This window comes from Ischnura elegans, chromosome 5, assembly GCF_921293095.1.
Source record: "Ischnura elegans chromosome 5, ioIscEleg1.1, whole genome shotgun sequence".
In the NCBI taxonomy this organism is placed as follows: Eukaryota; Metazoa; Arthropoda; class Insecta; order Odonata; family Coenagrionidae; genus Ischnura; species Ischnura elegans.
Genome location: NC_060250.1, coordinates 57,403,194 through 57,415,238, shown reverse-complemented (window position 1 = coordinate 57,415,238; position 12,045 = coordinate 57,403,194). Strand labels below are relative to the sequence as shown.

At 39.5% G+C, this 12,045-nt stretch overlaps 1 protein-coding gene across 1 annotated transcript; it reads right to left on the bottom strand.

Annotated features, from left to right (window-relative positions):
• Positions 1-800: 800 nt before the first annotated feature.
• On the bottom strand, positions 801-6,737 carry LOC124159830 (G-protein coupled receptor Mth2-like). The gene is made up of 4 exons (XM_046535736.1): positions 6,273-6,737; positions 5,549-5,721; positions 4,495-4,663; positions 801-1,098 (listed from the first exon to the last, which is right to left on the bottom strand). The coding sequence occupies exons 1-4, from the start codon at positions 6,287-6,289 to the stop codon at positions 828-830; spliced, it is 630 nt and encodes a 209-aa protein (XP_046391692.1). The 5' UTR covers positions 6,290-6,737; the 3' UTR covers positions 801-827.
• Positions 6,738-12,045: the final 5,308 nt, after the last annotated feature.

The window sequence follows — 12,045 nt, the reverse complement described above, 5'->3', positions numbered from 1 at the left end:
AGATTAGAGTTAAATTACCATTGCACTGCAGAAACAAGTGACTTTGTACGCAGTCATGCGTACGGGTGCAAAGTTAAATACACCAAAGAATGAAGTTCGCCATGAAAAAATATTTGATTTAGCCGGGTGACCGACAATCGGGAGATCTGGGTTCTAATCCAGTCACCCAGCTGGGTCAAACATTTTTTCATGGCGAACTTCGTCCATTGGTGCATTTTAATTACCATTGTTTGGACATCACATTGTTTGCATAATGTACACATATGGATGGCACAAAAACCAAAGAAGTTTTATCGTTGCAAGCAGCTACTGTAGCACACATTCACGTCTCAATTTCTTTTTTCGAACAACAGGAACGCTTTCAAGTAAATTCAAAAGAAAAAACTTCACAGCTTTGCTAAAATCTTAGTGACCTCCAGTCTTTTGTGGTATCTGCCAGTTTTCTATGACATCTACATCCAGGCACTTAAATGCTTTCCGTAATTCTTTAGGAAACCCAATACATAATACTCTTGAATTTGTGCCAGAGTGGAGTAGGTATCTCAAAATTATGAGGAAACATAAATTTAAGTTTTATATTCCCTCATGTTTTACCAAGGAAATCTATAAAACACAGGTGATCAAACGAGGCTTGCTATATTTTCTGTTTCTACTTCTATGCGTGTAAATCAACAAAATGTTTTAAATATATGTCACCGATGGATTCAAATCCTTATTTAGTGTATCTCAAGCGGAGGTGAGGCGATGTCAGCCTTACTCTGGGCACTCCCGACTCCGACCAGAAGTTCTCTCTCTGGTCACGATCACAGATATAGACGAAGCTACATCTAGACGGAACTTCTTGTAGTGTGCCCGCTAGAAGATATACTTTGCAGGAAACTGCCTCTCTCGCGGCTCATGATGGAATGAATTCTTTTCTTTATCAACTTCTTTACGTTACTCTTGCATGTAGTGATTAAGAAGATGAAAACGCCTTGTAGAAGGTTCACTGCGTCTGGTAAGAACCAATAACAGTCGGATCCACCAACGGCAAAGTAGATGACCTCCGAGATCCATGAGATTCCCATAATCAGGGACAGTTTGATGTAAAGCTTGAACCTGGTGATGGGAGACACTATAGTTAGATCATTAATTTTTTCATCAATAAAATCAATGCTTATAGCGTAGATCAGGGCTCCCCAAACTTTTCAATGTAAGGGCCACATTGTATATTTCCCGCATTTATGCGGGCCGAAGGAATGAAAAATAATGAAAAAATAAATCAGTGCCAGTAATTTAACTTCCTAAAAATTGGAGTATAAACATGGAAATATTAACAAAATATCGTGTTGGAAAAAATCAGGGTAAACTGAATAGAATCCTACCTTAAGATTTAGGCTACCAAATTAGTGTGGCGAATGATGCTGTCGGTTTGACTTGAAGATTTCACTAAAATCAGCTTTCAGATTAGATGAGCCAATTGTAAGAATTGATTTCAAATTATCATCAGACAAATTTGCGCGTTTGTTAGATTTCACATAGATATGAATAATAATTCACCAGCTTTGAATAATTCAGCGACGCCAGCCGCGCGATAATTATTTTTTCAAGGCCAACACACAAGGATTTGTTTGACGGGGCGGATGAAATTATGTGTCGGGCAGGATGTGGCCCGCATCCCATAGCTTGGAGAGCCCTGACGTAGATTGATTTTCACTTAGGAGTTTCCGTCGCGACTAAAGTGGCCCATACACGGTCGTGCGCCGCACGACTTGCTCTGCCCGCTATGCAATGCACGGCACGCCAAAAACGTTTCTACTATCTACGGTCATGCTACTCCGTCGAATGTGTCATGCCATGGAGTGACAATTTCAATCAAAAAAATAATTATTGCAAGTTTTTATTAATTGATTGTGAGTGTGATGGTGAGCCACGGAAAAGAAAACGGAAGATTTGGTATGAAGGTTGGTTCTTGAAAAAGCATCGGTTCTAAGACGTGAGCTGTTTGGGGGCACTGAAAGAAAACAACCCATTTTTTTGTTTTAGTACTCCTTTAATTTTATCAACCACAAACAGCGATTAATTCTGTATTCTTTCGTGAAGTTCGGCAAAAAAATTTACTGGCATAAATGTGTTAGTCAGTCATGTTTCTAGAAAAACTTCACTGTCACAATCAAGTATCGAGAACGCAGTCACAACTGACCTCTCTCCACGATCACTCCCGCAGGTATGCCTCATAGTAGACCATACACGTGACTGATGGCCCATCATGCAGCGCTCGTCACGTCTAAATTTGTAACTAGTCCAGATTTCAGAGCTGCGCGCCGTGCGGCGCACATTGTACTCCACACGAGAAGATTTTTAATCCAGCATTGCACGAACGTGCAGCGCACGACAGTGTATGGGCCGCTTAAGAATACCAAATAAATGCCAACTAAAATCATACTTTCCACATGAAGACTCCAGTAGTTGCGAAAAGTGTCCCTTTCATTGATGACATCCCTTATCGTTGGATTGCAAATTAGGATATTTATCAGGTAGATATGCCCATGAATATTTTTCAAAATAAGTCCTTTTTCTAGCAGCAACAATTAATGGAGTGAAAACAGTAAAAACCACATCAAAATATAGTTATCACAATTTTCACCTTAGAAAATCCATTAATTCGGTGAGGCGTTTAGGGGGGAGGTCCAGCCAATTCTCACCCTATCTCACGTGGGAAGTTCTTGGCAATATCGCCTAATTTTTTCTCCGCATGATAAATTGTAAGATGTGAGTCTAGACTGTTATCTTAGCAATCTTAAATATTAATCCTAACTAATCTTTGAAGGTATACAAAATAGAATATCTGTTTGTTTGTCCGCTATGCGTTTCCATGCGGCTGCACGGATTGCGACCAAAGTAAGCACATAGGTGTATCTTATGCTTTCTAACCCCGTTGTTTTACTTTTGGTTGTGTCCGACGCGTAGTTTGCGTACTTTTCTCATTATCCTTTGTTACGTGACGTCATACAACTTATGCGGTTGTAGATCCTGCCGATTAGGCATACCACTGGACACGTTCTATCGGAAAGCATAACATGTAGGATTCTAAACTTAACTACGTATTAATCCTCTCGGTGCACCCCTTTTCGGAGAGGTACGCGTTGGCACGACGCTTTTGGTCTGCGTACGCGCTGAAGCATAACGGAGTGCGGTAAAAGCTAATACCGTGCACGGCATACGGAAATAGTTTTTTCCAATGTTTGCTGTTCAATGCCTAGCACTCACTGTCGTACTCCAATTTTCAGTCCACCGCTGGACACTTTAGGGGGGATGCGGTTATCATATATACCTTGACTGTGCTTACTTTGTTCATATACCTACAAATCCTGCCACGAATTCCAAGTTCTACGTTTCCCACTTTTCTGTGTACTATCCTTCCTGAGCAACGTCGGTTGGCCTGCTAGTCTTGAATAAAAATAATAAAAAAATCTTTTTATTAAATACAACGCAATGAAGCGTACATTAACGGATTAACACTGAAAATACGCATTTTGAACAATGTCACGTGAGATTAGAGGGAGGGGGTCGAGCCAAATCTCACAATATCTCATTAAAAGGGGAGGGGGCAGAAAAATCGCCAAAAACACTCATGTAATTCATGGAAACCCCCTTAGTAGTTCCGCTACGATTTACACAATTCCACATGCATTAAGTTACATATAGTACTAAGTAGAATACTAGTTTAGTACTGAGGAATTTTGGCCAACGTTTCAAAGGGGCTATTCTCCAAAGTATTGAAAGTATGAGCAGTTTTTTTGTACATGCATACGTATGAGCCTCGCTTCCTAGAGTAATTCTCGAGTTTGTTGCATGAGCTATGGTGGACTATTGTCCAATTGAAAATTACAGAGAAGAAAAGCTTGAGAGACGCCAAAACCCACTGTTTCAACTTTTATATCGTTACGAAAATCGTGAAATTCATTTAGAAATTTTTGGAGGAAATTCCAGTAGTCTTCATATTGATTAGACAGATTTCATAACTCAAATATACCAAGTATACTCAAATATACAAGCTCTACACTTTAGGGTAAAGGTCGTCAACCGGCGGGCCGCCGGGTAAAATCTTGCGACCCCTGGAGGCTAAAGAAAATATAGTATCACGAACCAAATATCGACACACTCACTACAAATAAACAATGTCAAAAATCGCGTTGATTTTCTGAACTTTTTAACCAATTAACTAAATCAATTAATAATTTCACTTTGAAATTATGTTTTTTAATGTATTTTATTAATGTGGTGGTAAATTAACGTGGAGCATTGTGGCCCTGCGGTCGATGTGAAATCGATTTTTGGCCCTTGCATAAAAAAAAAAGTTGAAGACCCCTACTTTTAGAGCATTTGCTAGAAATAACTAATAAGGATATCATATTTCCAGCAATCGCTGATGGGTGAAAAAAAGTAAAATTCGCTTGAACGAGAGTTGGGCTGTTCCGCTTTTGTTTTGGAATCCATTGCAAGGTGCAGTACCTGGCTTTGTCGTCACTCTGTTGATGCCTCCTACTATCCCCTTTCGTCAGGACTTGAGTTTCTTTTTCAGCTCTTGAGATGGTGCGAGCAGTGAGCAGAAAGAGCATCAAATTTGTCGAGACGATGATACCCATGGGAATGACGAAGTACTCCAGTTTACTAGCCTCCGCTGAAAGAAAAATTATACTTATATCAAATTAACAAGCACATGAAATCAAGAAAGTATGTAAATGTACTTCGACATCTTCATCTCATTCCTAAGGTTTTGATTTTCCGAGTCGTACAACGAAGTAATAGTAGAAAAAATTTATCGATATTACAGTTATTTATTTCATTTATAATAGCTGTATATTGCTTATACGAGTAGTTATTGTTTGAACCAAATCCTACAAAACCACAGTACCTAATGGCTAAACTCAATAGGACATTATCATTGGCTGAAATCAACTTAGAAGCATCAGAAGCTATTTAACACAGTTACTGTTATAACCGCGAGCACAAAAATCAAGCATAATATCTGAGGGAAATATCTTTTACTGACATTAAATCCCAGCTGTGATTTCAAGGATTGAAGGTCACGTCGAAAAGCAACGAACATGACGCCCTTGTTTTAAATTAACGGCAGCAAGTATTTCTGTGTTGAAAACTATGCACAGATAAAATTAGAATAAACATGGCATAAAAATAACAGATTATAAAAATGTCTTATACGCGGAATCGTAGAATAGACATTACTCCACTTGACTTTTTTATAGGGCTGTATCAAGGACAGTCTTCACCACACCATTTGCTGACGTCGACAGATTACAAATTTACAAGAAATATAATGCAAAAAATGAACAAAAACAAAAAATAACTTCGAAATATTACACAGAAATGAACAATTTTCTCATTATTTATTACTAGAATTCGTATTTATGGATAAGGGAAGAAATAAATTTACAAACGAGTACACTTTACTATCTTGTTTCTCTATCGGTTAGTGCTGGTTTTGCACACCTGATCATAAACACAAAATGGACTCTTGGGGTTAGTGACGCTAAAAATGACTCACTGATCCAGCAGTTCCCTTTAAACTTCGGTCTAAGGACCCACTCTGGAAGATTGGGGTAAAACTCCAGGAAAAGGACTATCAGCAGCATGATGAAAGGTATACCCCAAGCATATGCCATGTAAGCATAAAATTTCTTCCTCTGTGTGAAATTTCTTCTTGTGGGCAGCATTCCACTTGAAAAACAACATAAGCATCACTTACAAGAACTGCACATACACATTCAATGTTCATTAAAGCTTCAACAAATATTGCGAGTATTATTTCAGTTTTTTACAGCAATCATGCTATGCAGAGAAATTTTTGAGCATTCGATTCTTAAAAATATAATTTCATGAACGCTTTACCGTATTAAGAACCGCTCAAGTGAAGTAATGAATAATTTACTGGTGCCTGCTATGGAAGCAGTCGCGAAAGCACAAATTGATCGTTTATATATAATAGATTTGTGAAATTATTCGAAATAGAAGGATAGTTAATAAGCCAATAAGCAGCTGTGAAGGCCGAACGTGATTTTATGCTAGAGGTATTGACTCCACATAGTCGCTTTCACATAACACATAGTTTTCTTTCCGTTCATTCCAAAATTTAAAGTATTGGTAAAATCATTACTGACGTAAGAAGTAAACTTAGACATGAAGAGGCATTGATAGTATGTACATGCATGGTTAAAATTTTCTTCTCAAAAATTTAGTACGCCAAACAGATGAACATATTTTTATCTTACCGAAACGCTAGGAACATGTCGATGCACAAAATATTCAGCCATAAAAATGTGCAAAACAGTGCCCAGTAAGCTAAAACTCCTGAAAAAGAAATGGCCGTATTATAGCGTAACCACTATTAGTTCAAAATAGTATTTGTTTTTCATAATATACAAAAGCAGTCAATTTGCCCAATTTAAACACGAAGAATGCAACGCCAAGGATGAGAAGATTTTTGCAAAAGTGTGCAGATGAAAAGCTGACGTTACTAACAAGCTGACATCATTCAAGATGAAAGTTTGGGGCTTATGGGTGTGTCCCTGAAATTACTCTATCACCAGCAGAGAAAAGCGTGGTTTAAGCCCGTACTCGTTCTGTATGAATGATACACCCTCCGTTGATACGGGGATTCCATTAATTACGTAAAGTATTTTTGGATTCCCCTCTCCCTTACCGAGATATCGTGAGATTTGGCTCGACCCCTTACCCCCTCTCTTTAATCTCACGTGAGATTGTTCAAAATGCGTATTTTCGGTGTAAATACGTTAATTCATGCTTAATTGCGTACTTTGTGACGTTCGTTTAATATTATTGTGTTGGAGCTAGGCATATTTTTATAGAGAAACACGTTTTGCTCAGTTCAACCCAGGTTTCTCGCAATTTTATGCTGTTTGCTGCGGAAAAAATGACGTGTTTGTTTCGAGGACTCCCCTTTTCCCCAACGTGTGATTGGGTAAAAATCGACTTGACCCATTTACCCCCATAAACACCTCTCCTAATTAATGAATGCCCCATCAGCATCAGTGCTTGTCTTGCGGTGCATTTAGGAAAGGTCATATGTACTTAACTGCAATTTTCCGCGAGTCTTCGACGTGCAGGAAATTGCGCCGCAAATATTATGATTGGGGTGCTTACGGCTTCACGGGACATTCTGTTTACAAGCTCTCCTCCCTCTAAGCTAATAGACCCCGACTTCTAGATAGACATAGAGCTCTGCACAAATTAAGTCCATTGCAAGTGACTTCAGTACATGACAAAAAGGATGAATTCGATGGCAAGTAATGTTAACACATAGAGCATAGATGAGTCGGCATCTTTTATTGAGCCGCCTTGAATACCAGATTTTGTTTAGAGTATCAAGAATTTTATTCAGTTATGATTATTTTGGACTAAAGCGATCCCCGAATTCCAATATGGAACCTCGATTTATTACCTCTAAACAATTTTGCGACCAACTTAAGCTGTGGAGAGGGTGTTCAAGCAAAAAATATACAATATTAAATAACTTGCCAAAAGTTACGCAGGTTCCTGTGTTGAATCGGTTCCCAAGTCCCTGAATTGCCGCCGAGGCGGTGTATGCTACCAGCAAGCTCACCATACAACAGATGAGGCATTTTCCGTGCATGTTTCGCAATTCTGGCAACCAGCAATGGACGATCAAAGATACGAGGAGGAAAAATACCGACAGGAAGAATGCGACAGGGTAGACGGCGTAACGCAATTTATAGCAAAGACCACGCTGGACCACAAGTGGTTTCTTTCTTCCAGTGCCGTAACACCAGATGGGGATGTACTCGTCGATGTCCGGGAAGTATTCGAGACAGAACTTATCCGCTTTCAGATTCACTTCCCTCTTGTACAGATTCAACGTCCCATCCTTCAGGCTCAGGTAATACTTGTCATCCGGGTAGTCCTTCGGCTCGCCCAATACGATATTCTTGCAAAATATCCCGTACGTCAGCGTGAAATGATCGTGTGCGATTTGCACCACGTTCCCTTCCATGTCGATGGACACATTCGGCCTGAACCACGGCCTCGGCTCGTCGTACCGAATGCATTTGAGGGTTTTGTCGTCCATCGCCTGATCCTTGTCGCAACACTTCCTCAGGCAAGGCTTCCCCAGCCCGCAAGGGCAACCGTAGATCACGGACGTTCCGTTCTCCGTCACAAGCTTCCAGTGAGCTCCCTTGGGATACATGGTTCCCTCCTCGGGGTCCCACGCACTTCCGTCGGGGAGGATCGTTGCATTTTGAAGTTCCACTCTCTCCCAAAGGCTTTTGCATTCGCCATCAGGGGCGGCACGGGCAAGCACGACCAGGCAGAAGCAGCAGATAATCTTCCACTCGATATCCTGAATCATTTTCAACCGTCCTGGTGGGGAATCAAGAGTTGAGATTGAGATCAAAAGCGCATGTAAACTGCATAATTTTAGCAATGGTTGTACATTTTCATCAGACTAAGCATATTGCATTACCATTAAAATGTGCGAAAAACATATTATCTTGCCATGTATCCCTTCTAATTGCATTCCATTGCTTAAAGAAATCAATTAACTCTTTCGTTCACTATTTGAATAATTATCCTTAGAATTATCCTTAGAAAATAAAATAAATATCCTTAGAATTTTGGTTACAGCTTGACATGCAGCTATTGATTAAAGTCATGTATTTAAATGCCTAAGAATATCACATACCGTTCAGCATGTATCACTGTAAGCAGCGCATCCTCTCCGCAATTCTGGTCAAAAAATGGACTCTGATGTTAAACCATTTCCCCGGTACGTTGCATCAAATGGGCTATTTCAAATCATTATTTGGAAATATAATGTCTATGGTCATTTAAGACGTGACAATGCTAGGGACTGAGGGCTGGAGTAACTAAAGAAAAGTACAGGTTTTTTCGACCCTTTCCCTTGCGCTACAACCTTGCCGCGGTGGAAAGGCTCACGTGTTCCAAAGACACCTATAGCTGTGCTGCGGAGTTTAATTCACAGTCACTCCAGGTTGGGCCATCCATGCCATAAAGGGTAAGCGAGGCGTGGGATGAATTGGAAGCTGGAGTAAAAGTGGGGGGATGATTTTTAAATCAGTGAGGTTCGCGAATGATCAGGCGTTGATTAGATAGTCAGCGAGGGGGCTGAAGGCTCTATTCGATGCTCTAAACAAGTGTTGCAATGGGTATGGCATGAGGGTTAATCTCAAGAAGACAAAGGTTATGCGGTTTTGTAAAGCATCACGAGCTTGGAATACGAAATTAATGATAGCAGTAGGTGGGCAAAAACTTGAGCAGATAGAACAATGCATCTCTTTGGGCATCACATCAAAGAAAAACGGAAACAGCTGTAAGGATATCAGGAAGAGAATTGCGCGAGCAAAGGAGGCCTTCATGATCAGTAAGGAGCTTGCGAGAGACTGATATTATTATCCCCTACCATACGAAGATCACGTATTACTTTACCAAGGACCAACCTTACGCTGTATAAACGTTGTTTCTTGTTTATAGGGCCAAAAGTGTACAACTTATTACCCGATTCATGTCTGAAAGTAAAAAATAATAACGTAATTATGAAAAATATTCAGTCTTGGTTGCTTAGAATGCAAAGTGTGGAGGATTTTTTTCTATGATATAATACCATGTAATATGTATACGTACTTGCTTCTATTCAAATATTGTGCTTGCTTCAATTCAAATGTTTATATGTCAGCATGACCCTATGTAAATGATGGTAGCCAAAAAACAGGTTGTCCTTAATGGCTACCTAAAGTTACTCCGTTTTATGTAATTAAATCTATTCTGTACTTTTATTTGTTGGAGTAATAAACAATTATATTATTATTATTATTATATTGTACAAGTTACAAGTTGCAAGAGTTTAAATAAAATGTTAGTGAAGAGTCTGATTTGGAGTGTAACGCTTTACTGTGCGGTAACATGGACAGTCATGAAGGAGGGTGAGAAAAAATTGGAGGCGTTCGAGATGTGGGTGTGGAGAAGAATTGAGAAGGTGAAGTGGATGGAGAGGAGGAGAAACGACGAAGTACTGGACATGGTGGGCGAGGAGAGGCAGCTTTTAGATGAGATACAGAGGAGACAGAAGGTATGAATGAAGCGAGTGATGAGCGGGGAGGGGATGATGTAAACATTGTTGGAGGGTAGAATGTTGGGTAAACTAGGGAGAGGGAGGAAGAGAATAGGATTTTTGATAGAATAAATGGCAGTAGGCCTTACTATGAATTAAAGCGGGAAGTCTATGTAGGGAGCCAGAATACTTCTCAAAAACTCAATGGAAACATACCTTAATCGGTAGAAAGCTTTAATAAAAGGGACTTCATCTATCTTAAACTAGTAGGTTGAGGAATTTACTCATGATTTTTTTGTGGGAGGTGCCAGGATGACCGTACAAGCGGAGCGTCTTCACATGATGTTAGATCTTCCCTTCTTATCCCAATCTCACTGGTGCAGAGACACATGACATTTAACACTTTGAATGAATATCCCTAGTCTGTTATGGTTTTTTAGTATTAATTTCCCCTCCGTTCATCCGACCGAGGATAGATGTATAGTACTAACCTGTAAGTGAATTCTGTGTTAACCCAGGAATAACTCTTCTCACAGCTTACCGACGAATGTTGCTGCTGAAATTTTGACACAATGAAGGGTAACCTTCGTTAGGAGTGTTACATTAGGATGGTTTAAAATATGTGACAAATACTTGAGTGTGACAAGTAACGAGTGGCAGTTAATGAGTAACAGTTCCAGCGAATTATCAATACGTTGTTTAAAAAAATTCGTTACTTATAAAGACAAATATTGTACATTGGACACCTCTACAAAGGGTACTTACTTATTACATTAGAATACGAATTAGTGGGTTGAAATTTGAAATTAGAGGGTAGATACTTTGTACTAACCTGTAGGTAGATTCTACGTATGTTGACCAATGAATTCTCCCTCTCACAGCTGACTCACAAATGCTGCCACTGAAATGCTGACAGAGTAAAGGGTTTCCTCAGCGAGAGCGTTAGATTGGGATGGTTTAAAATATGTGACAAATACTCGTGATAATGAGTTACAGTTCTGGAGAATTATCAATACGTAGTTTAAAAAAATGATTGAGAAGTCCTAGGTTAAAGAAAACTTTTGTACCCATAACATCTCTACGAAGAGTACCTACGAATTGCAGTAGATGAAGAATTAGTGGTGATAAAATAAATATACTTTGTTCTATTCCACACTTTATTTGTGTTGTTCCTAATTTGTTTGAGTTTGAGTAAAAAAAGGAATGTGAATATGTGAATATATAAAATGTTAACTCGTTGGACTAACTGCTAGAGTTTTATTTCTGAAGTGAACCGAAATTTAAAACGTAAAAGTAATGCTAGAGAGGATTCTAGCGTCGTATTCTAACAATTTGAAATAGTATGACCCGGATTTCTGCATATCATGCTATCATCAGGATATATATGATATGCAGAAACCCGGGTCGTACTATTTAAAATAAAGTGTGGAGTAGAAAAAAGTATATTTATTTTATGATGAAGCAGTTCCACAAAGTAACGCCGGAGACCGCGTCTTGCATTAAGAATTTGCCGGTTGAAGTGATGCATCTAAAGGTACTTGGTTAAGGAACTTACTCTTGATTTTTCTGCGGAAGGTGCTGGGATGAGCGTACAAGCGGAGCGTCCTCACGTGATGTCAGGTCTTCCCTCCGTATAGCACTCTCACTGGTACACGGTCTTCACCAGAACTACCCCGCATATATCCCGCGCCCTCTCGCCGGCTCGTGAAATTGCGCGCGGCCAAAGAAGGTAAATATTGGAGAGTAGCCGCCATTTCCTCAGCCAATTTCATATAACCTGTTTACCTCAAGTGTCTCTGCAAGAGTATGCTCAGCGAAACGGCGAAAATAGAATAATAATACTCCCGTAAGAGAAGTGGATGTGATGTTTTTTTCTTTTTCAATTTTTCGTCGAATTTTTTTTTCTCTCAACACGAAACTTAGGGTCGAAGAGGTTT

Excerpts from the sequence above, each read along its gene's own strand:
- LOC124159830 (XM_046535736.1), bottom strand. Across the intron at positions 4,664-5,548 it reads TAAAGGGAACTGCTGGATCA|CGGAGGCTAGTAAACTGGAG; the intron begins GTGAGTCATTTT and ends TTTTTCTTTCAG. Across the intron at positions 1,099-4,494 it reads CAGAGTGACGACAAAGCCAG|GTTCAAGCTTTACATCAAAC; the intron begins GTACTGCACCTT and ends TCCCATCACCAG.